This window comes from Mesoplodon mirus (genome assembly GCF_964341445.2).
Source record: "Mesoplodon mirus genome assembly, chromosome: 13".
NCBI classification, from domain to species: Eukaryota; Metazoa; Chordata; class Mammalia; order Artiodactyla; family Ziphiidae; genus Mesoplodon; species Mesoplodon mirus.
In genome coordinates, this window is record NC_138989.1 from 25,581,112 (window position 1) to 25,606,799 (window position 25,688).

General features: G+C 44.3%; 1 protein-coding gene across 3 annotated transcripts in view; it reads left to right on the forward strand.

The window, feature by feature from the left end:
• Window positions 1-25,688, forward strand: part of SPECC1L (sperm antigen with calponin homology and coiled-coil domains 1 like) — a 128,843-nt gene that overhangs the window by 75,643 nt on the left and 27,512 nt on the right. For all 3 annotated transcript variants that reach the window (XM_082641584.1, XM_082641586.1, XM_082641585.1), the window contains 4 exons: window positions 1,786-1,876; window positions 12,078-12,161; window positions 14,609-14,765; window positions 16,911-17,013. In XM_082641584.1, coding sequence (XP_082497710.1) covers window positions 1,786-1,876; window positions 12,078-12,161; window positions 14,609-14,765; window positions 16,911-17,013 — 435 coding nt within the window. The remainder of the gene's footprint in view (window positions 1-1,785; window positions 1,877-12,077; window positions 12,162-14,608; window positions 14,766-16,910; window positions 17,014-25,688) is intronic.

Here is a 25,688-nt window from a genome sequence, read left to right on the forward strand (position 1 = left end):
TAAATGGGAAGATACATCATGCGTTGGAAGACTCAGTCTTGTTAGGATCTTGCAGTTCTCCCTCACGTCGAGCTGTAGATTCAACTCATCCAACTTACAATCCCAGCATGCTGTTTTGTAGAAATTGATAGTATAATGTAAAATTTATGTGGAAATTTAAAAGACCCTGAATATCCAAAGTATCTGGGGGGGGAAAAAGGAACAAATTTGGAGGACTTCCACTACTTGATGTTAGCACTTAGAGTAATCAAGACAGTGTGGTTCTGACATAAGTTTAGATCAGTAGAATAGATAGAGAATCCAGAAGTAGGTCAGCTGATTTTCAACAAGGGTGCCAGGGTAATTCAGTGGGAGAGGGATAATCTTTTCAACAGGATTCCAGAACAACCAGATATCCATATGGGAAAAAAAGAAAAAAAAAGCACCTTTACCTCACGGCATTCATAAAAATTGAAATTGACTATAGACTTATATGTAAAAGCTAAAACTACAGAACTTCTATGTGAAAACATTAGAGAAAGTCTTCATGACCTTCGACAAGGCAAAGATTTACTTAAGACACACAAAAAAATGAACTATAAAAGAAAATTAGGGCCTCCCTGGTGGCGCAGTGGTTGAGAGTCCGCCTGCCGATGCAGGGGATACGGGTTCGTGCCCCGGTCTGGGAGGATCCCATATGCCGCGGAGCGGCTGGGCCCGTGAGCCATGGCCGCTGGGCCTGCGCATCCGGAGCCTGTGCTCCGCAACGGGAGAGGCCACAACAGTGAGAGGCCCGCATACCGCAAAAAAAAAAAAAAAAAAGAAAGAAAATTAATAGCTTGGGCATCAAAATTTAAAACTTCTCTGATATTAAGAACATGACAGACAAGACTGGGGAGAATATATTTGCAATTCATTTATCTGTCAAAATCTTGTATTCAGAGAAGACTCGTTTGTCATCTTGGTTCAAGACAACCCAATAAATAACGGACAAAAGAGTTGAAATGTCCCTTCCCAAGAGAAGATACACAAATGGCCAATAAACACATGAGAAGTTGCTCAACATCATAGTCATCAGGGAAATGCAAGTTAAATCCATCATATCTCAGTACGCACCTTCGGGATGGCTAAAATGAAGACTGCCAGTATCAAGTGTTGGTGAGGGTGTGGGGAGGCTGGCCGTCTCACACGTTGCTGCTGGGACTATGGAATGAGTAGTCAGAATTCAGCTGGATAAAAAAGGGCTGGGAGAGCTGAGGAAAGAAGCATGAGAACAAGCCCGGAGCTGGTGAACAGCGTGTCCGTGTGGGCGGGAGTGAGTAGTTGGTGGTGTTGGGGCATCACACGGAGGTGGCTCAGGAGAGCCGAGAGGGTTCAAGTATTTGGTAGGTATGTGTATGTATGAGACCGGAGGGGAGGAGGCCGGTGACCAAGCTGGTGCTGAGTTAAGGTGCCAGGTTGTGCCCGGCAGCAGTGTTGGAGACTTAGTGAGGAGGTGACAGAGTGAGATCCATTTGGTACTGGAGCACGAATGGCCAATCCAAGTACTAAAGGAGCACATCCGGATTTTGCTGATGGCGAGTGAGGGGCATTTGGGATCTTTCTGTGTCCATTTGAAAATAGTATACTGTATACTGATCACATTATATGCCTCTGGGAGTGTGTGTGTTTTTTTCAGTCTTACTGTAACAGTGTGGAAGGAATTATGCAAATTTGTAACTAAATATTTACTCTCTGCAACATTTACTCTGTGAAACCCAACTCTAATTTAACCTAATTTGGACACTGTTTGTCTTATGATTTCAGAGACATTCCATAAGTGGACCAATCTCTACATCCAAACCCCTGACAGCCCTGTCAGATAAGAGACCAAACTACGGGGAAATTCCTGTTCAAGGTACATCTCGTGTGCAGTATTTCACTTTTGTTGTTAATTTTTTTATTCATCTGACTTTTGGGGCTAACTAACTTGTTTTTCTTTTGTTCTTGACATTATTTCTACCAGTCTGATATACATCTTTATCACAGGTTTACTAATAACACGTCTTAACTACAGATGAGGAGACTGGTTGTTAATAGATGCATCTTGGAAGATGACTCTCATAGTGTCATGAGGGTGACAGGGAGTCCACACTGTTGCCAGGCCCTGTTTTTACAGTTCTTCGTGGGGCGTGTATAGTTATCCCCATTTTATAGATGCGAAAAATGAGGCTTCAAACAGTTAAATAACTCATAAACACAGGTTGACATTTAAGTTAAGGAACAGTAGACCCGGACAGCCTGGCTCCAGAGCCCATTCCTTTGGTCTTTGTGCTCTGCGTCACTTGTGAAAGGAAAGTGAGCCTCTGAAAGCTGGGGTTCAGTGAGTGCCATTTCCACGCGGCTCTTTATGGCGGCCCCTGCACCCGAGCCCAAGGCTTCTGCCTTTTGAGGTCAGGGGTCCTCCTCCTCCCCCACTGCCTCCCTACGTGTGGTGCTGAAGTGCTTTGGAAAAACGGTTTGGGGCGTTGGACCAGGTGCTGGGAAAGGCACACTTGGTTGGGGTGGGTGTGGAGACACCCGGCAGGTGTGACACCTTCCGGAGCCCAGGCCCCTCCTGGCTGGGCAGGCTGGGCCCCTCCTGCGCTCCTGGTGTGGGAGTTGGGCTCTGGGGCTGAGACTGTGCAGTTTGGACGGGTGTGGGGGAGAGAGAAGCAGAGGATTGGCTCTGTGGGCTCCGGCGGGGTGCCAGGCATGCGGTTCAGTGGGCAGTTTGTGTACAAGGGGGACGGTGGAGCCCAGGACGGTGCTGTTGCCACTGCCCCTGCAGACTTGCCTTCCATCCCGGCTTCAGCTTCTGGTTCCTGTGTTAGCTGTGGCCTGAGCTCTTTTCTCCCCTCGGAAGGTGCTCCTGCTAAGGGAACAAGCGTGGATGGTTTAAAGTCTCCCTTTACATCTGTGCCGAGTTCCCGCCCTGGCCCCCAGATGGATCCGGGGATTGTGTGTGTGGTCATGGGTCCTGCTGCTGACCTCTTGGATGCTATTTCCTTGTGTAAGTCGGGGTCATCGTGAACATCTAGCTCAGGGCCTCGGCTCCCTCTCCCAAGGCTCTCTTACCCCTGTGGTCAGCTTTGTACCCTCTCCTGTCCACCCGAGCTGCTGTGGCCCACGGTGTTAGTGGCTGTGGGCAGCATCTGGCCGTGTTGAGCCTGCCCACCCCTGGATGTTCTTTCTGGTGTCCTTCACGCCCACTCTGCATCTCCTCCTCCGTCTCCTGTGCTCGGTCCTCCTGCCTGGCCTGTGAGGGGTGCTGTGCCCGGGGCCTCTCTCTCCTGTCTCTACTCACTCTTACTACGTCCGAAGGGGGCTTCTCCCCTTTCAAGGCTACCTTCCCCACTCATCCTGATTGGCCCACAGCAGCACAAGGTATACTGGGGAAACCTTGCCAGCACCAGTGGTGTTTCTCAAACGTACCTGTTGATAAGATTTACCTGAGTCACTTGGTAAAATGTGGAATCCTGGGCCTCGTCTCAGATCTGCTGACATGGACTCTCCAGGAAGGGAGCTTGGAAACTTCATTTTCACAAGCACCCCAGGTGATTCTTACGAAGGGACAAGTTTGGGAAACTGGGCAGAGATTACCATTTAGTTTTGCTCTTACCCTGGCTTTGTGGGTGGAAAGTGGGTGTGGAAGGTCTGCGGGCCAAGGTTATTGAAGACACAGACAAAATGTGTTAGGTGTCTCTGAGGCTCTGCCGAATTAAACCTCTTTTTGGCTCTCTTCTTTTTATTACTGGTAATGGTCATATGATAACACCATTGGGCACATTGTGTGTGCAGTCTGCCTGCAAGTGCCGGCCACATTCTCCACTTCTGTCTGTTCTGGTGCCTTAACTGGGCTTAGTTGAAACTGCAAATACAAGAGAGAGGGAAATACACTTGGGTGAATTTGTACCTGAGAATTTGTTGATAGTGTAACCTTTCATCTTAAACAGTCACTAGGGAAAGAAACCACTTACAAAACTAAGAACAACCAAATGATTCGAGGTCATAAAAAGCCACCGTGGTTCTCCATGCTGGTCAAGAGAGTAGCTCTGAGCTCTGCTGGAGGTGCTTTTCTCCCCTGATTGTCTCTTCTGTCCTGGCCGAAGTCACACAACACAGCCTGTGATTTTCAGGTTGAAAATTTCAATGGCTTCCTTCCTGAAAACTTGAAAAGTGCTGCCTCTTGTTCTACTATACTTAAATTTCCAGTTAAGTATTTTATAAAAGGTGTGGTTTTTTTCTGTTTTTCATCATGCTTGTATGTCAGTTGCAGGAAAATGTTTTAGACCAGAGATCTTATTATAAATGGACTAATCAAATGCTCCTTTGTTGGTATTGTTGGCAGTTGGCAGTTGAATTTAGTGGTCTGGGTCATGACAGGTGAATCTTTGTAGATAGGATGTGAGTTGGTGTTTGTAGCCTAAGCAGGTACATGGATACAGGCAGTTGGGAGGGTCTTCACTGTCCCCACTGTCCCCTTGCACAGTGATCGCAGAAGGCCCAGTGCAAGCAGAGACCTCGGCTGGGCGATGCAGATGGTTAGGGAGCCTGGGGTTGCCTGACGTCACGACCTGAGTGTCGTGTTGGTGTTACCAGCTCAGATGTACAGGGATCCGAGAAAGCTGATTAGTCCAAGGATAGTCATGTTCTGTAAAGAGATTCTTGTTGTGATCATCTGTCTAAATTGTGTTGAGGATAGAGATGTAAACCTTTTTAAAATTTCAGTATTTTGAAAAAATTGATTTATGGTGAAGGTACATGTAATAAATGTGATACAAAGTTAGGAGGTTTTACTAGAAAGCCAAATCTTTGTTTTAAATTAAAATAAAAAGAACCTTTTATTAAAAAGTTTCACAGCAATTTGCATTCTCCAAAGGGTAGATCTAAGTCAGATTCTGGCCCAGCCCTAGATCCAGCCCTAGCTGGGGAATTTCGAGCAGAAATTCAGATAGAAATCCTACCCTCCTGTATTCATAGCCTAATGGGTATCTGTTCACTTCCGAAGGTCTTTCCTTCCCTGTAGTTCTTAGTATTTGTCTTGATAAACCAAACCGTCTAGGCTCCCATATTTTCTCCATATTATTATGTAAAATTTCAAGCATACAGAAAAGTGGAAAGAAGTCACATATCCGCATCTCACTACCTCGATTCTGTGGCACTTTGCTATATTCGCTTTATCACATATTTATCCATCCTTCTATCTTTCCTTCAGTTCATCTTTTTTAAATGCGTTTCAAGGTAAGTTGCAGTCAGTACCTTGTTGCAATAAGCATGCATTGCACTGTTTGTTTAAGGTGTTCTCTCTGTCTCTCAACTCTTTGTTTTGAGATAAGTTTAGACTTGCAGAAGAGTTACAAAAGTATTAGACTTGTCTTAAATCCTTCACGCAGGGACTTCCCTGGCGGTCCAGTGGTTAAGACTCCACACTTCCATTGCACGGGGCACAGGTTCAATCCCTGGTCAGGGAACTAAGATCCCGCAAGCCACAAGGCCAAAAAAAAAAAAAACATACTTCACCCAGCTTCCCTTTTGTGGACAACCTACATAACCATAGAACAGTTATCAAAAGTAGGAAAGCAATATCGTGGAAATGTTATTAACTGAAGTGCAGTCTCTGGATCTCACCGACTGTTCCACTGCTGTCCCTTTTCTGTTCCAGGATCAAACGCAGGACCCCAGTTTGCACTGAGTTGTCTTACCTCCTTGAGTCTCCACCCTTTCGCAGCAGCTTGTCCCTCTTCCTGTCTTTTAGAACCTTGACACTTTAAAGAGTACTGGTCAGTTATTTTTTAAAATGTCTCTCACAATGGGCTTGTCTGATGTTTTCTCCTGCTTAGGCTGAGGTTACGTACTGCTGGGAAGGGCAGCACAAGGTGATGTGCCCGTCTACGTGCATCACGTCAGGGGCACGTGATGTTGATGTGTCCTGTTACTGGTGACGTGACCTGGATCACTTGGTTGAAGTGGTTGTCTGCTAGTGAATAATAAATATCCTATTCCTGCTTAAACTTCCTCTCACTGATTTTAGCATCTGTTTGTGCATTTTGCCTGCGGCAGTTAGTACCGTGCTCTAGTGGTGATTTTCTATTTCCTCATTCTTCCTGTAAGGAATCATTTGTGTTATATTATTATACTTATTGTTGTATTTATAGCCCTTATTTGTATTAGTATGGACTCGTGGATGTTTATTTTATTCTTTGGGTTAGTCTATTACTATTATTTATTTTGCTGCTCATGTTACTCCAACTTTGACCATTGGGAGCTCTTTTCATCCCCCACCCCACCAAAGTGCCAAAGCACTTTCTTACTTTGGGGCACCACAGATGATCCAGGCTTGTTTTTTCCCCTGCACCAGCTATGGAATCAGTAGTATTTAAAAAACGAGATCTGGGTGCGAGGCGTACCCATTACTACTGAGGTTTCACCTCCTCCAGCTCCTCTCTGGACAGAGCCAGGAAGACTGTATGTATGTGTACCAACCCATACGTACACACGTGATGATTATTTCTCTATCAAAAATCATGAGTTTATACATGTACAGTAGTTTCAAAATTGCTAAACCGTACCCTGTGAGAAGCAAATGTACCAGAGTGCAGTGTTTGTGTACAGTTCTTTTTGTGTTTAGCCTGAGAGTCTCCACTCGAAACAACATTCTTCTCACAGTTACTTAGGTCAGCTCCTTTTTTCACCTCTCTCTCGTTGTGGTTTTAGGTCAAGCTTTTGTAGTACAGTTAGATTAGTTTTATCACAGTTTGCATTTCATTCCCCCCCACCCACAATTCCGGTTGATTTTTCTTTTTTAAAGTATATGCATAAAATTCATTCTCTGTTCGCTGCATTGTGGGATGTTTGGTAGCATCCCTGGCCTCTACCCACTAGCTGGTAAGGTCCTAGTAGCACCCCACTCCCCTAGTTGTGACAACCAAAAATGCCTCAAGACATTGGTATGTTGGCAAAACTGCCCCAGTTGAGAACCAGAGATGTGGTTCTCACAGTTTTATTTGTCTAATTTCAGCAGAGAAGTGGAAACTATAAGTGAAAATCAAATAGGAAATTGTTAACTGTTGCATGTTGTCTGCTGTTTCCACCAAGGCTTTAACATAATTAATCATAGTTATTTTAAATGACCTGTCAGATAGTTGCAGCATCTGTGCCATGTCCAAGTCTGGTTTATTGATTACTTGCTGCCTTGATGCAGTGAGCTGGATGTATTGTTTTTTCTTGCGTTTTGTATATTTTATGATTGTCGAAAGCTGGGAATCTTGTGTAGGACAGAGTTTTATGCCTTGACATGGGCACCTCTTTCCTTCTAGGTGTTTAATGTGGGAGTTTGAGTTAATCTGCTCAGGAGCTGGGCTGGGTTTGAGGGTTTTTTTATTTTGTTTTTGTTTTTTTTGCGGTACGCGGGCCTCTCACTGTTGTGGCCTCTCCCGTTGCAAAGCACAGGCTCCGGACGCGCAGGCTCAGCGGCCATGGCTCCCGGGCCTAGCCGCTCCGCGACATGTGGGATCTTCCCGGACTGGGGCACGAACCCGTGTCCCCTGCATCAGCAGGTGGACTCTCAACCACTGCACCACCAGGGAGGCCCTGGGTTTGAGTTTTGTTGCTGTGATGTCCTCAGTGCACAGCAGGCTTCCAGTTGCTCTGGTGATACTTTGTGTTTAGAGTGGGGCGCGTGCTCCAGAGGATTTTTCTGTGTCTGCCCTAATTTCAGCTTTAGGCTGTCCTTTGTATTGCGTCTCAGGAAGGGCATGTCTCATACGGTCTCAGCAGTTTCAGCTGAGATTTCCTATTCATTTGTTGAGAACATATTTTCCTTTATAATGTTGAACATATTTGCAGTAGCTGCTTTAAATGCTTTTCTGCTAATTCTAACATATAAGTCATCTTTGGGTGGGTTTCCATTTCTTTTTTGAGTATGAGTCACTTTTTTCTTTTTCTTTGTATGTCTAGTGATTTTGGATTGTATTCTGGGCAGTGTGAATCATACATTGTAGAGATTCTGAATTCTGTCTCTTTTCTCTGCAGAAAATTGGTTTTTGTTAGCAAGCAGTTAACTTGGTTCACCTCAAACTCTAACCTCTTTCCTTCAGTTGAAATACCTGTTCAACTATTTTTCCTTAATTCAACTCCTTAGAATCTGAGTGCTTGTGGATTTCAGAGGTCAGTGGGATACGAGCAGAGTTTATATACAAAATTTGTGACTCTTTCCTTTCTGGTATTTCCCCAACCCCCATGCTTTCCAGCAGCTTTGGTGGTCCTGAGATATCTCCTCTGCTTCTTCGAGGCAATGATAAGACCCTGGGTTTTATACCAAATTTCAGCTGCCCTGTATGGCCTCAGCTGGGGCCTACACTCACACCTATAGTCATAAAACTAGGAAACTCACCCGGTGCCAGTTCCTTCCAGATGCAGATTTCTTTCATTTTCTGCCTGCTTTTAGTTTCTCTTCACTGCTTTTAAGTAGTTGATGTTTGTTTGTTTTCAAGATGTCACAGTTATTTTCAGCAGGAACATTGGTCCGTTTGGAACTACTCCTCAATGAGCAGAAGTTGGGTATTTAGGCTCATATTTTTATTTTTTTAAAGAATCTTTAAAAAAAAATTTTTTTTTAATTGTATTTTTTTTGGCCACACCACGCAGCTTGCAGGATCTTAGTTCCCCGACCGGGGATCAAACCCATGCCCCTTGTGGTGGAAGCGCAGAGTCCTGACCACTGGACTGCCAGGGAAATCCTTAGGCTCCTATTTTTATTTTTTTTACTTTATTTATTTATTTATTTATTTATAAAAGATTTTTTTGATGTGGACCATTTTTAAAGTCTTTATTTGTTACAATATTGCTTCCGTTTTATGCTTTGATTTTTTGGCCCCGAGACATGTGGAATCTTAGTTCCCCAACTAGGGATCAAACCTGCACTCCACATCTTTCCCTGGATATCTCATCGGGTCCTCAAATTGCATGTGTCCTCATCTCTTTCCCTCCCAGAGTCCTCTTCTTCTCTCTTATCTCTGTATGTGGAACCTCCTTTCTATCTCCACCATTTCCAGGTGGTCAGCAAGTGGGTTGATTCTGCCTCATTGAAGAGCCCTTGAATCCATGTACTTCTCCCATCTCCCCTGGTACCACCTGGGTCCAGGCTGTCTGCTCTCTGCTCTGGGTATAAGTCATCACCCTGCATGCACTGTTGCCCTCCCACCCCCTGCAGCTGGAAGGATGTCCACCCGAGACACCGTCACTGTCTCCATGTTGCCAGTGGGTGAAGGCCACACTCTTCAGCCTGGCCTGCTTTGGCCTTCCAGCCTCGCCAGCCCTCACAGCACTGCTGTCCTAGACTTCCTTTGGTGTCTGCTGAACGCTGTGCTGGGAACACGCTCTCCTTTGCCCGTATAAAAGCTATTAATTATCCTTCTAGTCTTAACTGAGATGTTGTTTCCCGAGGAGGCCTTTCCGGACCTCCTCTCAAGAGCAGGTCACATCCCCTGCTGTGTTCCCAGAGCCCCTTGTACTGCTTCTTTCCTGCATCCCTCACGCGCAGCGATTTTTGAAATCTCTGGCTTTCACCGTAGACTCCGAGTTCCAGGAGGGCAAGTTGCTGCCTTCTTTCCTCCTTTCTCTGACCTTTGCCTGGCAAGTCATGGACACCCAAGTGGTTTTTGTTTAAGGAATGGATTAAAGACAAGAATAGCTCCATATGGCAATAGAGTAGACCTGATTACTGTAACGTCAGCTCTCTCCTGCCTGCCACATCTGATTGTGACACACTAATCTCATTTCCCAAGGAGGGATTCGCCGGCAGTTTGACGTGAAGCTGTAATCTAGCCGCTGCTGCAGCAGCAGAGGGGCATGTGCTCATTCCGTGGCTGGTGTCGCGGGCAGCAGTGAGAACACCACCCAGAGCAGCAGGCAGCGCTTTGCCCATTAGAAGGTGCCTCTGAACAGTGCCTTTTTGTACCTTCTCAGAAGGGCAGCGTTGGCCTGTGCCAGGGACTGTCTACTGAGTTGAGACAGATTTGGATCCTTAGACATGCAGTGAGAGCAGGCTGCACTGGGTGGGCGACAGGTCCGTGCACCGTGCCTCAGTCGCGCGCCTTCCATGTGCCCAGTGGCAGAGACGGAGATGGAGCGCCTCTCGCTTGCTCTCGGCTGGCACCCTCCTTGTTCTGACCCGTGTGTCTCTATAACCTGTCCCTCCTCATGTGCTGTGTTCTTTGGGAGATGAAGGCTTCAGGGACATGACCAGTTTCGTAACTGTGAAGTGGACATTTGGACTAAATTTAAAATGTTGACTCCTATTTCCTACTCTTTCCATGTTCCACGAACTTTGCTTTGTCAGTCAGTCTTTGTGCATAATGTGCTCTTCCTGTGAAGACGAGTGCAAGCACCACAGGGTTCAGAATTTTGACCGATGCTTGCTGGTGGGCTCTGCACCGAGGCTTTGTTGGTTCGGGATAAGAAAGGCGTAGTGGCTATGGGCTGTGTGAGTCCTGTCTTCTGGAGCCTCCCTCCAGAGTGCTGTGTGATCACAACCACACAGTCCTCACATGCTTAGAAAACACATTTTGGCATGAAAGATGTGCTCTCCTTGAAAGATACTGTGATAGGCCATTACTTTTGACATCATGATATTCTGAGAGGGAGTAGTTTTTAAATTGTTAATTCTTAAAACGAAGTGCTGACAGGGCTGTTTGACTGGTGTCTGGTTGATCCCGCCTTTCCCCGTCGAGTGTGTTTGCTCTCAGATAGGACTAACTGTCTTCACTCAGCCCAGCCCCATCACATGTCCCTGACACACCGGACCAGGCGGAACATGTCCAGCCTTCCTTGCCTGTCGTCCTGGCCTGGTGACAGCCTTGCTGGGCTCGTCACCGAGGTCAGAGGCGGGCTGGCCTGTGTCTGGGGCACCCATTGTGGGGAGCAGGTGCTGAGGAAGGGGTGTCAGACTGGGCCCAAAGGCTGGTAAATTTGGCCGGGCTGAGGGGGCAAGGGAACCACTGTGCCAGGGCTCAGGGAACCGCAGAGACTCCAACCCAGCCTGTGTTCAGCGAGAACAGGCGGAGCTGTGCCCTTGACGGGGAGGCAGGATCTGGTTGTGTCCCTCCTGAGGGTCCTCACTGCCCTCAGACTGAAGTCCACGTGCCAGGCAGTGAGGCTCTTGTCAGTTAGCCACATCCCCGCTTTAGAGCTATCCCCCTGCTGCCCTCTCTGTTCCCCACCTGCCCCGTGGTTCAGCCACGCTGGGATTTATTGTCCTCTAACTTGAATGTCCTTCTACCTCTGCTCTGAATGTCGTCTGGCTGAATACTGTTCCCCAGCCCTGTTCACTAGTGAAGCCAGCCATCTGACAGACAAATCCATGTCATTATGCTGCTGAAGGCTTCCCGATGCCTGAAGTCGAAGCAAATGGCTTCTACCTCTGTGGCTTGATAGATCTTTTCTTTTTATTTATTTATTTGGTTGGTTGAACCGGGTCTTAGTTGCAGCTTGCCGGCTCCTTAGTTGTGAACTCTTAGTTGCGGCATGCAAGTGGGATCTAGTTCCCGGGCCAAGGATCGAACCCGGGCCCCCTGCATTGGGAGCACAGAGTCTTAACCACTGTGCCACCAGGGAAATCCCTCTCTGTGGCTTGATAGTGCTTTATCATTCTCTTATTCCAGTTTCCATCCTGACTTCTCTCTGGTTGTAGACACGTATGGCTCCTCCACTAACTGTAGGCACACAGGGCAAGGCTTTGATTTAGTTTGTACTTTTAGACCTAGATGCAGTGGGGGATCTTGGAATTTTGGTTGAATTGCATCAGAGGTAAGTAGCAGTCAGTGGTTTAGAAGTGTTCATATGTGTTGCATGTCTCATCCCTAGAAATAAAAGTTGAATGAGATGTTTTCCCTTGGTCCTTGTCTACAGGAGTTGTTTTGTATAAGGGACTCTGTGGGGAGCCGTTGAGGTGTCCTGGATGGGAAGGAGGGACAGACGAGCCTCAGGGGCAAAGGGAGCAAAACTCATCTTCCTGCTGCCTTTGCCTCTTGAAGTTCAGGGTCAGGTCTCTTTACTGTGACACTTTCCACCCTGTGCAGAGCATCTACTAAGAACATCTTCAACCAGCCGACCTGCTTCTCTGCCGAGAGTACCTGCCATGGAAAGTGCCAAGACCATCTCAGGTAATACTTTTTATCTGAAATTTCTTTTAAAAAGATTCTTCCAGAAGTTTTAGTGATGGTACCAAGTACTTTCTCTTTAGGTTTATTTAACCTTACTTGCCTCTTTCGTTGATTGTTTTTCACTCTGAATTTCCCCTATTGTATCTTACACATTTCATAGAAATCACATTTCGTGGCCCTGATTTAAAAAATAAAAAATAAGAGCTAGATAGTTCCATTCACTTAACAGGTGTTCATTAAGTGCCTAGAGTGGGTTAGAAGATATACTGAAAATATAGGTTCATACAAAGTTGCATAACTGTGAAAGGTTAAAATATGTATCCCAAGATGTGTCATGACTGTTTCTGAAGGGTTATTTCAGAGCACACCAAAAGTTCTCCAGAAGCCAGATTTTTCCAGTGTTACAGCCATTTTACAATGATGAATTTGATGGGCTTACTTTTTCGGTCTCCTAGAGCTCTCTTCAATTTATCAGTGTTCATATTATTTTCCCCTTGTGGCCTTTTTTTTAACCCTTAATAGCTCAACTAGAAATTGGACCAGGAAAGGAGAGATTCCTATAACCCTGCCTCCAGTGGTTAATGTCCCACTTGTATGTGGATTTAAGTTAGTACAGTTTTTGTACATCTTAGCTGGGTCTTTAAATCAGTGGGAAGTCCAGCCAAAATCACCACCCCCAAAGCCCAGATCCAGAGCCTTTTCCTGTAACAGAGTTCTTCCAATTCTTTCTCAGTCTGTTCCCTCTGTTTGATATAAAATTATCAAAGGTGTTCTCATCCAATTTCCTAGCACACCACTTAAAAGAAACTGCCGATTTACGGCATACAGAGATCTGACATTGAAAGGAAAAGGCAGAATCATTATAAACTTATGTCAAATATGCCAGTGGGTCATTCTGATAAGATCCTGTAATAGGAGAAAGCATGTCTCCTCTCGATCTGTAAACACACCTCTTAGCTGTTGCCGAGTTATAGTCTGCTGTGGCTATCCTAAGATCATCAAGAGACGTTTAGCCAATGAAAGGGTGCAGTTCCAGTCATCTGGGGGAAATTACTGGTGTTTGGCACGATTGCATTACAGCCAGCCCAGGATGCAGTAATGGCTCCCTCGCATCCAGCATCACCTGAGGTGAGAGACTCTGAGGTCAGGAACCTTGTCTCTCGTCTCACGTCATCGTGGCCAGAAAGCCGCTTCTATTGTGGCTCCGTTTTCAACGGCTGCAGTGGCTGCTTCCACCTCCCAGTTCTCAGGACTTTCGTAATTCCAACAAGGCGTAGTGCCTTACGCTTTCAAAATAGGACTTTCCTGATCGTTCTTATCTCTCGGTAGTTGACTTGACACGACACCTTTTGCTTTTCTGTTTCATTGATTCATGTTTTTTAAAACGTGGCTTCAGACTTCCCTGGTGGCGCAGTGGTTAAGAATCCACCTGCTAATGCATGGGACATGGGTTCTATCCCTGGTCCGGGAAGATCCCACATGCCGTGGAGCAGCTAAGCCCATGCGCCTCAACTACTGAAGCCCGCACGCCTAGAACCCTTGCTCTGCAACAAGAGAAGCCATTGCAATGAGAAGCCCGTGCACCACAACAAAGAGTAGCCCCCGCTCGCCGCAACTAGAGAAAGCCCACGCGCATCACCGAAGACCCAAGGCAGCCAAAAAAAAAATCTTGACCCAGAATTAAGTGTGGCCCTGTAACAAAGTATCCTTCCTTTCTGTCTCTTCAACAGTGTTTTTGGCCATGTTCAGAAGGGTTGTGTTGATTTTGGTTGAGACTGAATGTTGCTTTCATTAGCCTTTGGCTTTGGTCGTGTTTGTAGTTGAACGCAGGTTTGCGGGGGACTCACTGTGAGCCAGGTGGGTGCTTTGAGTGTTAAGGGTGGATGAGACACACTCCTTGCCTTCAGGGAATGTGGGCTTCTGTGCATATTTCAACAACTGTACCTTTTTTACAGTTTTTTTTGTTTTGTTTGTTTGTTTGTTTTAATTTATTTTTATTTTTGGCTGTGTTGGGTCTTCGTTTCTGTGCGAGGGCTTTCTCTAGTTGTGGCAAGGGGGGCCACTCTTCATTGCGGTGCGCGGGCCTCTCACTGTCGCGGCCTCTCTTATTGCGGAGCACAGGCTCCAGACGCGCAAGCTCAGTAGTTGTGGCTCACAGGCCTAGTTGCTCCGTGGCATGTGGGATCTTCACAGACCAAGGCTCGAACCCGTGTTCCCTGCATTGGCAGGCAGATTCTCAACCACTGCGCCACCAGGGAAGCCCCCTACAGTTTTTTAAAATGGAAAAAAAAAACCTTTCAAGTTATCAGTAAGTTAAAGAGAATGTTAGGTTTTCCTCCTGTATGATAATTTCTGCTCTTTTGGGGACCTGCTGAAGAAGATGTCTCAAGAACTCAGCTTAAAATGTTTTTGCTATAAATTGCATAATGGCTGTTTCTTACACTCAGTGTCCAGACGAAGCAGTGAAGAGATGAAGCGAGATGTCTCTGCACCTGAGGGCGCGTCTCCTGCCTCGCTCATGGCCATTGGTGCCACGTCGCCACAGCTGTCCCTGTCCTCCTCCCCCACGGCCTCCGTGACCCCCACCACTCGAAGCCGGATAAGGTAGAGGACAGTTAGTACTGGTGCATTTCATGCCTGCTGTTCCTGGCCTTTTGAAATTAAATGATCAGGTTATAAAGTAATGGCATTCGAGCACTGATGTATTTTCATTCTTTATGTGTTATTTAGTGTTTTCTGATCTAGTCTTCTATGCCTAGAATTGGGAAAGATGATTTGAAAGTAAAAAAGTAAAGCAAAGTAAAAGAGATAATTATTTTCCCCAAGCAGCTGGTGTTTTTGTTTTTTGTGGGGTTTTTTGGTTTTGGTTTTTTCAAGTAGAGAACAGCTGAGTACAAAAGTAAGTTTAGTGAAAATAGGGTGTTGATGGAGTGTTGGGGAGGCTGGAAGAGGGGAACTCGAGCGAGGCCTTGAGGGTGGTGGACCGGGAGGAAGGTGAGCGTTACTGGCAGGGTCAGTGACTCCAGTGAGTGTGCAGGAAGGCTGAACACGAACTGAAGGAGGGATGGGAGTGGGTTTCAGAACTTTACTGTATACTGACTTACAAGTTTGAGTAAAAGTGGAATATTTGGTGTCTCAAACTCAAATTATATGCTCACTTTAAAAACCCTGCCTCTCGGGGACCGACCTCTTAGAAGAGTGGTCCCGTACTCAGTGCGGGTCAGGCAGGTCGGGTGCAGTGGAGAGTGCGGCTCATGCCGCCCTGGCCAAGCCTGGGGGAGCATTGTCCGTGCTGGTGGGCAGGGCCCCCACTCTTCCTGGTACCCCTCTTAGAAGTTGTGAGCCTCCACAAGGTGTCTCCTGGCCTTAGCTTCCTTGTCTTACAGTGAAGATGTTACAGGAGAGCACCCTCTGCTCCAGGAGGCTCTTTGCTGCAGCTTCTCATTGTGCCCATAGACTTCACTCGTTTTTGATGCTTTTTAAGCTGTTTCTATAACAGAATGGCCTGTGTGAACTAGAGGAAACCTTTCACAGTGACTGTAGTAGTTACTTTTATTTTGAGCATAACAGAGGTTTGGGGGCTTTTCTTGGCTTGCCCTTTGGTTTTCATTCACATATCTCACCTTTATCTTCGTTCTCATTTCCTGCGATCAGTGGTGTTATAACAAACTTCTTTGAACCCTTTAAATCAGGGCAGCAATCTGGTGGTCAGGTACACGAACATAGAAGTATATTTCTTCAAGACAGCAGTCTAACTGCAAGTTGAAATATTTTCATATTTTACTTGTGGTTCTAGATAAAAATTGGTGCTATTTCAGTGCACCTCTCACTTGGAAAAGCTTCAGTTCTACATGTGTGCTCTTTGGTTTCCTACCATACTTTGTAGGATGAATATGGACAGAATAATAGTAAGCCACCTGCAACATCATAACCTCTAGGACAGTTACTGGACTGTTAAGTGTATGGGTCGTAGGGCTAGAATCTCCACTTGTGCAGTCATCACTAAAAATTAGACCAGGCTTTTAAGAGTGTGCTGCTTGTCAAGGAACAGGTTGTTTTACAGAGTGCTCCTTGGTATTCTGTTCTGCTTCTAGAATAGTTTCTGGAAGGAAGGATTGGGTACTGGAGGAGTGGGTTGTATGCCTCCCCTGCTCCATTGCCAGGGTGATCACAAAATCTTTTTTGATTCAGTGTCTGGTCTGGGGCAGGATATTTCTTCTGCCTCCAAAGCAGTTGACAGTGCCCTAAAGTTCCCTCCATATAATTTTAAGAAATGAGTAATGTATAGCCATTGATTTCCACCACCCCCCCAAGCTTCTGTAGTTGGTCTGTCCTGTAGTAAACTCTGAAGTTCCTTGAGAGGCAGGGTCTCTGTGTTGCTCACTGCGCCCTGCCCAGCACATGCACATGGCCTGGCACAGTGGTGCTGTGCCAAGAGAGGGTCCTTCCTTTCTTCCCTAAGTGAAAATAAGGAACCCAAGATGCAGTGGTGCTGAATCTTTGCCAGTTTCCGTGTGGATAATGAGTAGAGCCCCCTACAGATGGCAGAGCCCCCTGATGGTGGTGGGTCTGTGGGACCCATAAAAATTGACAGGCAAAATCCAACGGGTGAAGGTACATCATGCCATTGGATGCCTCCGAGTGTGCGTTTGTTCTGTTCAAATGTTCTGCTGTGTTTGTTGGATTTCTGGTTTAGAAGGGTGCTCAAATAAAATATTTCAACTTGGGTTCCTTATTTTCACTTATCAGGGAAGAAAGGAAGGACCCTCTCTCGGCATTGGCAAGAGAATATGGAGGATCCAAGAGGAACGCCTTGCTGAAGTGGTGTCAGAAGAAAACCGAAGGCTATCAGGTAGCCCCATGGTTCTTTTGTCCCAGGGGAGCAGCTGCCACGCCAGGTGCTGATGGCGCAGCTCACCTGAGCAGTGACGAGTCCTGCACTGGGTTCCAGGTCTACCCTGAACGTGGTGGAGTATCCCTTGGATGAAATAAGTTTCTTACCTTTCCAGAGCAGCTAACCTTTACAATATTCTTGTTCAGCTGTTGTAGCACTTTATCATTTAAGTCCCAGTTAATTGCTTTTGTTAAGGCCTCATCTGGACTAAGAGTGAAAATATATTTATTTTACTTTAAATTAAGATTTTACTTATCATTGATATGTTTAAAGTTTTCTCTTAGCTTTTTCCCCTTCCCACTGGGCTGTCTTTGTGCCCTGTCATTTCACATCTGGACTGTTTTATAGCCTCTCCTTTCTTGCACTGTCAGTCTCTCTCTCTTTCTCTCTCTCTTTTTTTTATTAACCCTTTTTTAAGAACTGAAGTGTAGTTAATTTATGATGTGTTAGTTTTAGGTGTATAACAAAGTGATTCATTTATACATATATATATATATTTCTATTCTTTTTCAGATTCTTTTCCATTATAGGTCACTATGAGACATTGAATATGGTTCCCCTTGCTATGTAGCAGGACCTTGTCGTTTATCTATTTTATATATAGTAGTTAGTATCTGCTAATCCCAAACTCCTAATTTATCCCCCCCCCACAACACACACATACTGTATCCCTTCTGGTAACAGTAAGTTTGTTTTTATATGTCTGTGAGTCTGTTTCTGTTTTGTAAATAAGTTCATTTGTATCATTTTTTTAGATTCCACACATAAGTGATATCATATGATACTTGTCTCTGACGTACTTCACTTAATATGATAATCTCTATGTCCATGTTGCTGCAAATAGCATTATTTCATTCTTTTTTATGGCTGAGTAGTATTCTATCATATATATGTACCGCATCTTTATCCATTCATCTGTCGATGGACATTTAGGTTGCTTCCATGACATTATGCTAAATGAAATGGGCCATACACAGAAGTACAAATATTATAGGATTCCACTTATATGAACTCCGTAGAATAGTCACATTCATAGAGACTGAAAGTAGAATGGTGGTTGCCAGGGGCTGGGGGCAGGGAATAATGGGGATTTATTGTTTAAAGGGTACAGAGTTTCAGTTTTCAAGATGAAGAAAGTTCTGGAAATGGATGCCGGTGATGGTTGCACAACCATGTGAATGTACTTAATGCCACTGAACTGTACACTTATAAAATAATTGCTTAGCCCAAAAAAAAAAAAGAAAAAAGAAGTAAATGATTGGGATACAGCTAGATAGAAGAACCTAGCAAGGACATAGAAGATTTGAACCATACTATGTACATGAACTATATACTAATTAGACCTGTGAGACATCTGTTGAACACTCTATCCAACAACAGCAAAGTATGTATTCTTCTCAGGTGCACGTAGAACATTCAGGATAGGCTGTATGTTGAGTAATAAAACAAATCTTCATAAATTTTAAAAGATTGAAATTGCACAAAGTGTCTTTTCTGATCACAATGGAATGAAATTAGAAATTAATAACTGAAGGAAAATTCACAACATAACATAACAAAACTATGGGAGATGCTGAAAAGCAGCTCTCAGGGAAATTTATAGCTGTGAACACCTACCTTTATAAAGAAGAAGAATCTCAGGACTTCCCTCGCGGTCCAGTGGTTAAGACCCCGCTCTTCCAATGCAGGGGTTGTGGGTTTGATCCCTGGCCGGGGTACTAAGATCCCACATGCTGTGCGGTGTGGCCAAAAGATAAAAAAAAAAAAAGAAGAAGAAAAATCTCAAATCAATGATCTAACCGTCAACGTGAAGAAAGTAGAAAAAGAAGAGCAGACTAAGCCTAAAGCAGTCAGAGGAAGGAAATAATAAAGGTCAGAGCAGAAATAAAGGGGATAGAAGAATCAGTAGAGAACATCAGTGACACCAGAAGTTTGTTCTTTGAAAAGATCAGCAAATCTACAGATCTTTACCTAGATTGACAAAGGAAAAAAAAAAAGAGGAGACTAAAATTACTAGAATTAGGAATAAAGGAGAGGACATTACTAATGACCTTATAGAAATGAAAGGGATTAAAAGGGAATACTGTGAACAGTATACCAACAAATTGTTTAACGTAGATGAATTTGACAAATACCTCGAAATACACAAACTATAAAAATTAACTCAAGCACTTGCCTGGTGGCACAGTGGTTAAGAATCCGCGTGCCAATGCAGGGGACACGGGTTTGAGCCCTGGTCCAGAAGATCCCACATGCCGTGGAGCAACTAAGCCCATGTGCCACAACTACTGAGCCCATGCGCCACAACTACTGAAGCCCGCATGCCTAGAACCCGTGCTCTGCAACAAGAGAAGCCACTGAAATGAGAAGCCAGCCCACCACAACGAAGAGTAGCCCCCACTTGCTGCAACTAGAGAAAGCACGTGCGCAGCAACGAAGACCCAATGCAGCCAAAAATATTAATTAATTAATTAATTTTAAAATAACTCAAGAAGAAAGAAAATCTGGGACTTCCCTGGTGGTCCACTGGTTAAAGACTTCACCTTCCAGCGCAGGGGGTACGGTTTCGATCCCTGGTCAGGGAGCTAAGATCCCATATTCCTCGCTGCCATAAAAACAAAACATAAAACAGAAGCAATATTGTAACCAAAAAATTCAATAAACACTTTAAAAATGGTCCACATCAAAAAAAAATCTTTAAAAAGAAAGAAAATCTGAGTAGACGTATAGCAACTAAAGAAACAGAATTAGTGATCAAAAAACTTTCAACAGGGCTTCCCTGGTGGCGCAGTGGTTGAGAGTCCGCCTGCCAATGCAGGGGACACGGGTTCGTGCCCCGGTCCGGGAAGATCCCACATGCCGGGGAGCGGCTGGGCCTGTGAGCCATGACCACTGAGCCTGCATGTCCGGAGCCTGTGCTCCGCAATGGGAGAGGCCACAACAGTGAGAGGCCCGCGTACCGCAAAAAAAAAAAAAAGAAGAAAAGAAGTAAAACTGTGTCTATTTGCAGATGACATGATTGCTATCTAGAAAACCTTCAAGAATTCACATAAAAACCTTTGGAGCTACTAAACAAATCCAGCAGAGTTTCAGGATACAAGGTCAATATAAAAATCAGTTGAATTTCTCTATACTAGCAATGAAACTCTGAAAATGAAATTAAGACAACATTTCCATTTATAATAGCATCATAAAGAATAATGTATCTGGGGGAATTCCCTGGTGGTCCAGTGGTTAAGACTCCTCACTTCCACTGCAGGGGGCATGGGTTTGATCCCTGGTCCCTGGTGGGGGAACTAAGATCTGTGTTCTGCGAGGTGTGGCCAAAAATAATAATAACATAATATTAACATATCCGGAGAAAAGCATGGTTCGAAAGGATACATGCACCCCAGTGTTCATTGCAGCGCTGTTTACAGTTGCTGAGACATGGAGGCAACCTAGGTGTCCATCAACAGATGAGTGGGTAAAGAAGATGTGGTACGTATGTACGATTGCATGTTATCAGCCATTAAAAAGAGTGAAATAATGCTGTTTGCAGCAACACGGATGGACCTGGAGGTTATCATACTTAGTGAAGTAAGTCAGAGGAAGACAAATATATGGTGTCGCTTATATGTGGAATCTTAAAAAATGATACAAATGAACTTACTACAAAACAGAAACAGACTCACAGACTTAGAAAACAAACCTACGTTACCAGGGGGGAAGGGTGGGAGGGAGAGATAGACTGGGAGTTTGGGATTGACATGTAAACACTGCTATATTTAAAATAGATAACCAGCAAGGACCTACTGTATAGCACAGGGAACCCTGCTCAATATTCTGTAATAACCTAAATGGGAAAAGAATTTGAAAAAGAATAGATGCATTTATATGTATAACTGAATCTCTTTACACCTGAAACTAACACAACATTGTTAATCAATTATACTCCACTATAAAATAAAAATAAAGAATAAAAGACTTAGAAATAAATTAACCAAGGGGATACAAGGCTTATACACTGGAAACTACAAACATTGTGAAAGAAATTAAAATCTAAGTAAATGGAAAGATCCTTTATTCATGGATTAGAAGTTTTGATACATGCTACAACGTGGATGAATCTTAAAAATATTATGCTAAGTGAAAGATGCCAGACATAAAACTCCATCCTAAAAGACTTCAGTCCTCCATACCTGAAAGCAGGGGTAAAACTGATGTTCTCAGCTTTGCCAAGTAGCAAGAACATCAATGCTGTGGCTCCTAATTTGATCGAGGACTGAAATCTCGAGCATAAATCAGTATTGCCCAACCCTTTACATTTTTTTTCTTTAACATCATTTTTTATTGGGCTATACTGCACATAAGATACAGGTCACCCATTTAAAAATGTACATTTTAGTGTCTTCACAGAGTTGTGCAGCCATCACCACAATTAGTTTTAGAGAATTTTCATCAATCTGAAAAGAAATCTTGTACCTGTTAGCAGTCCCTCCCCATTTGCTGTAGGTAGCCACGGATCTACTTCCTGTCTCCATAGACGTGCCTGTTCTGGGCATTTCATGGCACTGGAATTATACAGCGTGTGGTTCTCTGTGGCTTCCTCTTTCATTGAGCATAATGTTTTCACGGTTCACCCATGTTGTAGCATGTTCTCCACGTGTCACTCCTTTTACGACTGAACAGTATTCCACCTTGTGGACCACCTGTTGTCGTCCCATCTGCTGACGCCGTCTGGTCGTTGTGGCCATTACTTACGATGCTGCTGTGCACACTGCGTACAAAGGCTTTACATGGACATAAGTAATTTTCTCACCCTCCTGTCTGTCTTTTACTTGGCTGCCAAAGTGGTTTGAAATTGTGATCTGGTTATTTCTCTTTAAGCTGCTTCTCCTTTGCCGTTTGGTTAAAGCCTCAAATCCTTGGTGTGGAGAACAAGACCCCTTACAGTTGATCTGGCCCCTGTGTAGTCTTATCAGCTTCTCCACAATCACACCTTGGCCACTGGTGCCCCCCATCCTGTCACTTCACCCCCTCCATCTGGGGAGTGTCTGCTCCTTCAGCTTCGAAGTCAGCATCTGTGCAACGTTGCCTTTGCTCTGCTCCGCCCCCGCAAGGGTTCATCCCTAATGTGCACCCCCTCCTCCCAGAGCCCCGGGAGCCTAGTTCTTCCTTGACTTGAACCCAGTCCAGGGCAGAGTGCTTTCTGTATATCAAGGCATGTTTTTTTTAGGGGAGGGTGTGTCTTTGTATCTGTAATTCATTTTCCCTGTGTTACAGAACCCCACATGGTATATCCCAAGGATACTGAAGTTGTCGGTTTGTGTGTGTGTCTTCCTTTCTAGACTGTGAGCTCCTTAGAAGGGCCTGTCTTTGCCTCCCAGCGTCCAGCAGAAGGCCCTGCACATGGCAGAGCTGAATGACTGTCTGAACCTATATGTTGAATGTCATGGGATACCTTGGAGGTTCATTTTTAGAACAGTGGTTCGCAGGCTTGTATACAAAAACCTGTGAAGATTGTGGGAAAAGTGCAGATTCCTGAGAACCAACCCTCAAGATTTATAATTTGAGAGGTGCGTTGGGAGACTCTGGAATCTGCATTTTTACAGGCATTGCACTTGATCCATAGACCATGCTGTGAGAATCATACATAGAGTCGTGATTAAGACCTTGGACTTGAGTGTCAGATAAGGTTTGAATGTCAGCTCTGCCTCTTACGTGTGACCTTTTGCAAATTACTTAGACTCTCTGGGCCTCAGTTTCCTCCTCTGTAAAATGGAAGCTTAAGTGAGGCAGTTGTGCACATTTCTAGCATATGCTATGTGTTTAACGGATTTTAAAAGTATTATTTTTCTATGTTATTGCCTGTCATCTTGTAACATAAGCTTTAAATTTTCCTAGACCATTACCCTTAAATTGAGTAATTTTAGATAATTAGAAAGTGCCTCCCCCTTGATTATGGAATTTTGCCATGTAGCAAGTTGATTAAAAATTAAGTAACCAGGGCTTCCCTGGTGGCGCAGTGGTTGAGAGTCCCCCTGCCGATGCAGGGGACACGGGTTCGTGCCCCGGTCCGGGAAGATCCCACATGCCGCAGGGCGGCTGGGCCCGTGAGCCATGGCCGCTGAGCCTGCGCATCCGGAGGCTGTGCTCCGCAATGGGAGAGGCCACAACGGTGAGAGGTCCGCGTACCGCAAAAAAAAAAAAAAAAAAAAAATTAAGTAACCAAGTTGATTGAGGTAATTTAAGCATTAAATCAATGATTTAACTAATGTCTCTTGGTCCCCTCCACTTAAATTCTCTGATTCTGTGATTTTAAGGTACATTGTATTAAGTTAAAAAAACACAAATCAATTCCTTAAGATGCTCAATTAATAATTTTAATTTTTTTTTGTTTACTGGGTACATAAAATGCAAGAGGAAATATAATGCAAAACAGAATGGTTAGCCATTCATAAAGAAAAGCCTTTGTACACATTGGGCGGTCCGTGCTACAAACTCATTTCCCCCCTTTCTTACTTCCTGTGGACACTTTTGTAATGATGTCTATGTATGGCTTTTTTGTTTGTCTGGCTTTTGTTTCCTGTGAGACTGGTATCTGTTTTGCTGTTTAAAAGTAGATAGGATGCTGGTTCTTTTATTTCAAGGTCTGTGAGTTAAAATTGGACATAATTTTATATGCATAATCTTTTTAAGCTGAAAGATATATCTGATAGAGCTCTTAATTTGTCAAGAGCCACGTAAGAAGTGCCAGAGCCCTTTCCTTATCTAGCTGTAAGTATGGATGTGCGTACCCCTCCTTGAAGCCAGCAGTGTGGGACCAGTCTTTGGTCTCTGACTTCCCACAATCAGCAGGAGAGGGCAGGCTGTGACACTGGACTGGCTCACTAGAGCAGGAGCTGTTACGTGACACTTAGCACATTCTGCACCCTCAGGCCCCAAGTGCATCGTTAGTGCTGGGACTGCGCGTGCTTTATGTCGTAGGAACTGTCTAATCAACAGAGATAGATTCCCTAATACTCATATCATCTTCCGCTAACTCTCTTAAGAGTCATCCTAAAATAATTGTACTAATCACTGTAATTTCATTAACCATCCATTATAAAACAAGCCCTTGTGAGTTGGCCTTTTATCTGACAAATACATTTTTCTCTTTTAAATTGCGCCCTGCCACCAATTATTCACTGAAGTTTTAGAATACTAGAATATTACCTTTGAAGGGGACTTGACGATCTAAGTAAACCGTCAGGTTTACAGATGTGGGCCTGAACCCCTGCCAGGATCAGTGACTCCCTCAAGGCTGAGCCATGAGTCTGTGACATCACAGACAGCCTTCAGAACTATTGCTTTAAGGATTGAGTCTTTCTTCTTTTTTAATCAGTGCCTCAGCTTGTATACAATTGTGGGGTTTTTTTAATTTTTTAATTTTTTTTTATTTGTTTATTTTTGGCTGCATTGGGTCTTCGTTGCTGCACGCGGGCATTCTCTAGTTGTGGCGAGCAGGGACTACTCTTCGTTGTGGTGTGTGGGCTTCTCATTGTTGTGGCCTCTCTTGTTGCGGAGCACGGGCTCTAAGCACATGGGCTTCAGTAGTTGTGGCACGTGGGCTCAGTAGTTGTGGCTCGCAGACTCTAGACCACAGGCTCAGTAGTTGTGGCGTGTGGGCTTAGTTGCTCCACAGCATGTGGGATCTTCCCAGACCGGGGCTTGAATCCGTGTCCCCTGCATTGGCAGGCGGATTCTTAACCACTGAGCCACCAGGGAAGCCCTATAATTGTGTTTTTTAATTAATTCAAATATATAGATACCTCTAATAGTTCTTTAGTGCTTATGGAGAGAAGTGATGCTCCGCTGTCCTATACCATCACCTCTGTAAATTCTGCTTCCCAGAGGCAGCTACTCCAGTTCTTTGACTGTTTCTTTAGGGATTAACAATGTAAGATTGATGGTATGAGACTAACCAGGTAATAAGGAAAATAACTCATACTTTCAGTATACTTTTCTTTGGTTCTAAATTTTATATTTAACAGCTTCTGTTGTACTGTTGTTTTCTTGCTCTGGGAAAACCTAATTGAATACCATCAAGGAGCCTCTAAAGGTTAATTTAAGAGAGCTTTACTTTGAAATCTCATTGTTTTCTGATAAAATACCAGGCCTAGAGATGGATTAGTTAATCCAAAGGATAATGAAGTCACTTAATCTAGTACAAAATAGTTTTAATAAATGGGCAAAAGCTTTTAGTACTGCCTGAGGTAATGTAATCTCAAATAACATTAAGAATGCACAGTTTTATTGAGGGATTTGCTCATTAGTGCTTGGGCCAAAGGAGGAAAGATTGTACATTTCTTAGTGGAGGTTAATGGAATCAGAAGAATTGATGGACTTGAATGGTTTAAAAGTGATGTTTTTATGTGCTATGCTTTACTTGCTTTCTAGCAATATTTCCTAATATAGAAATTAATTTATCAAATACATACTAAGCTCTGTGTCAGGTAGTGTGCTGGGCATTGAAGCAGAAATCAGGAAATAGAAAGGAGTTCCTGTTTCTGGAAGCTTGTGGACTAGTCAGTGAAATATGCATTAGTAATTAAAACTCAATATGGACTTCTGTGTATGGTTATGATAGGTTATCAGATCAAACTCTGCTG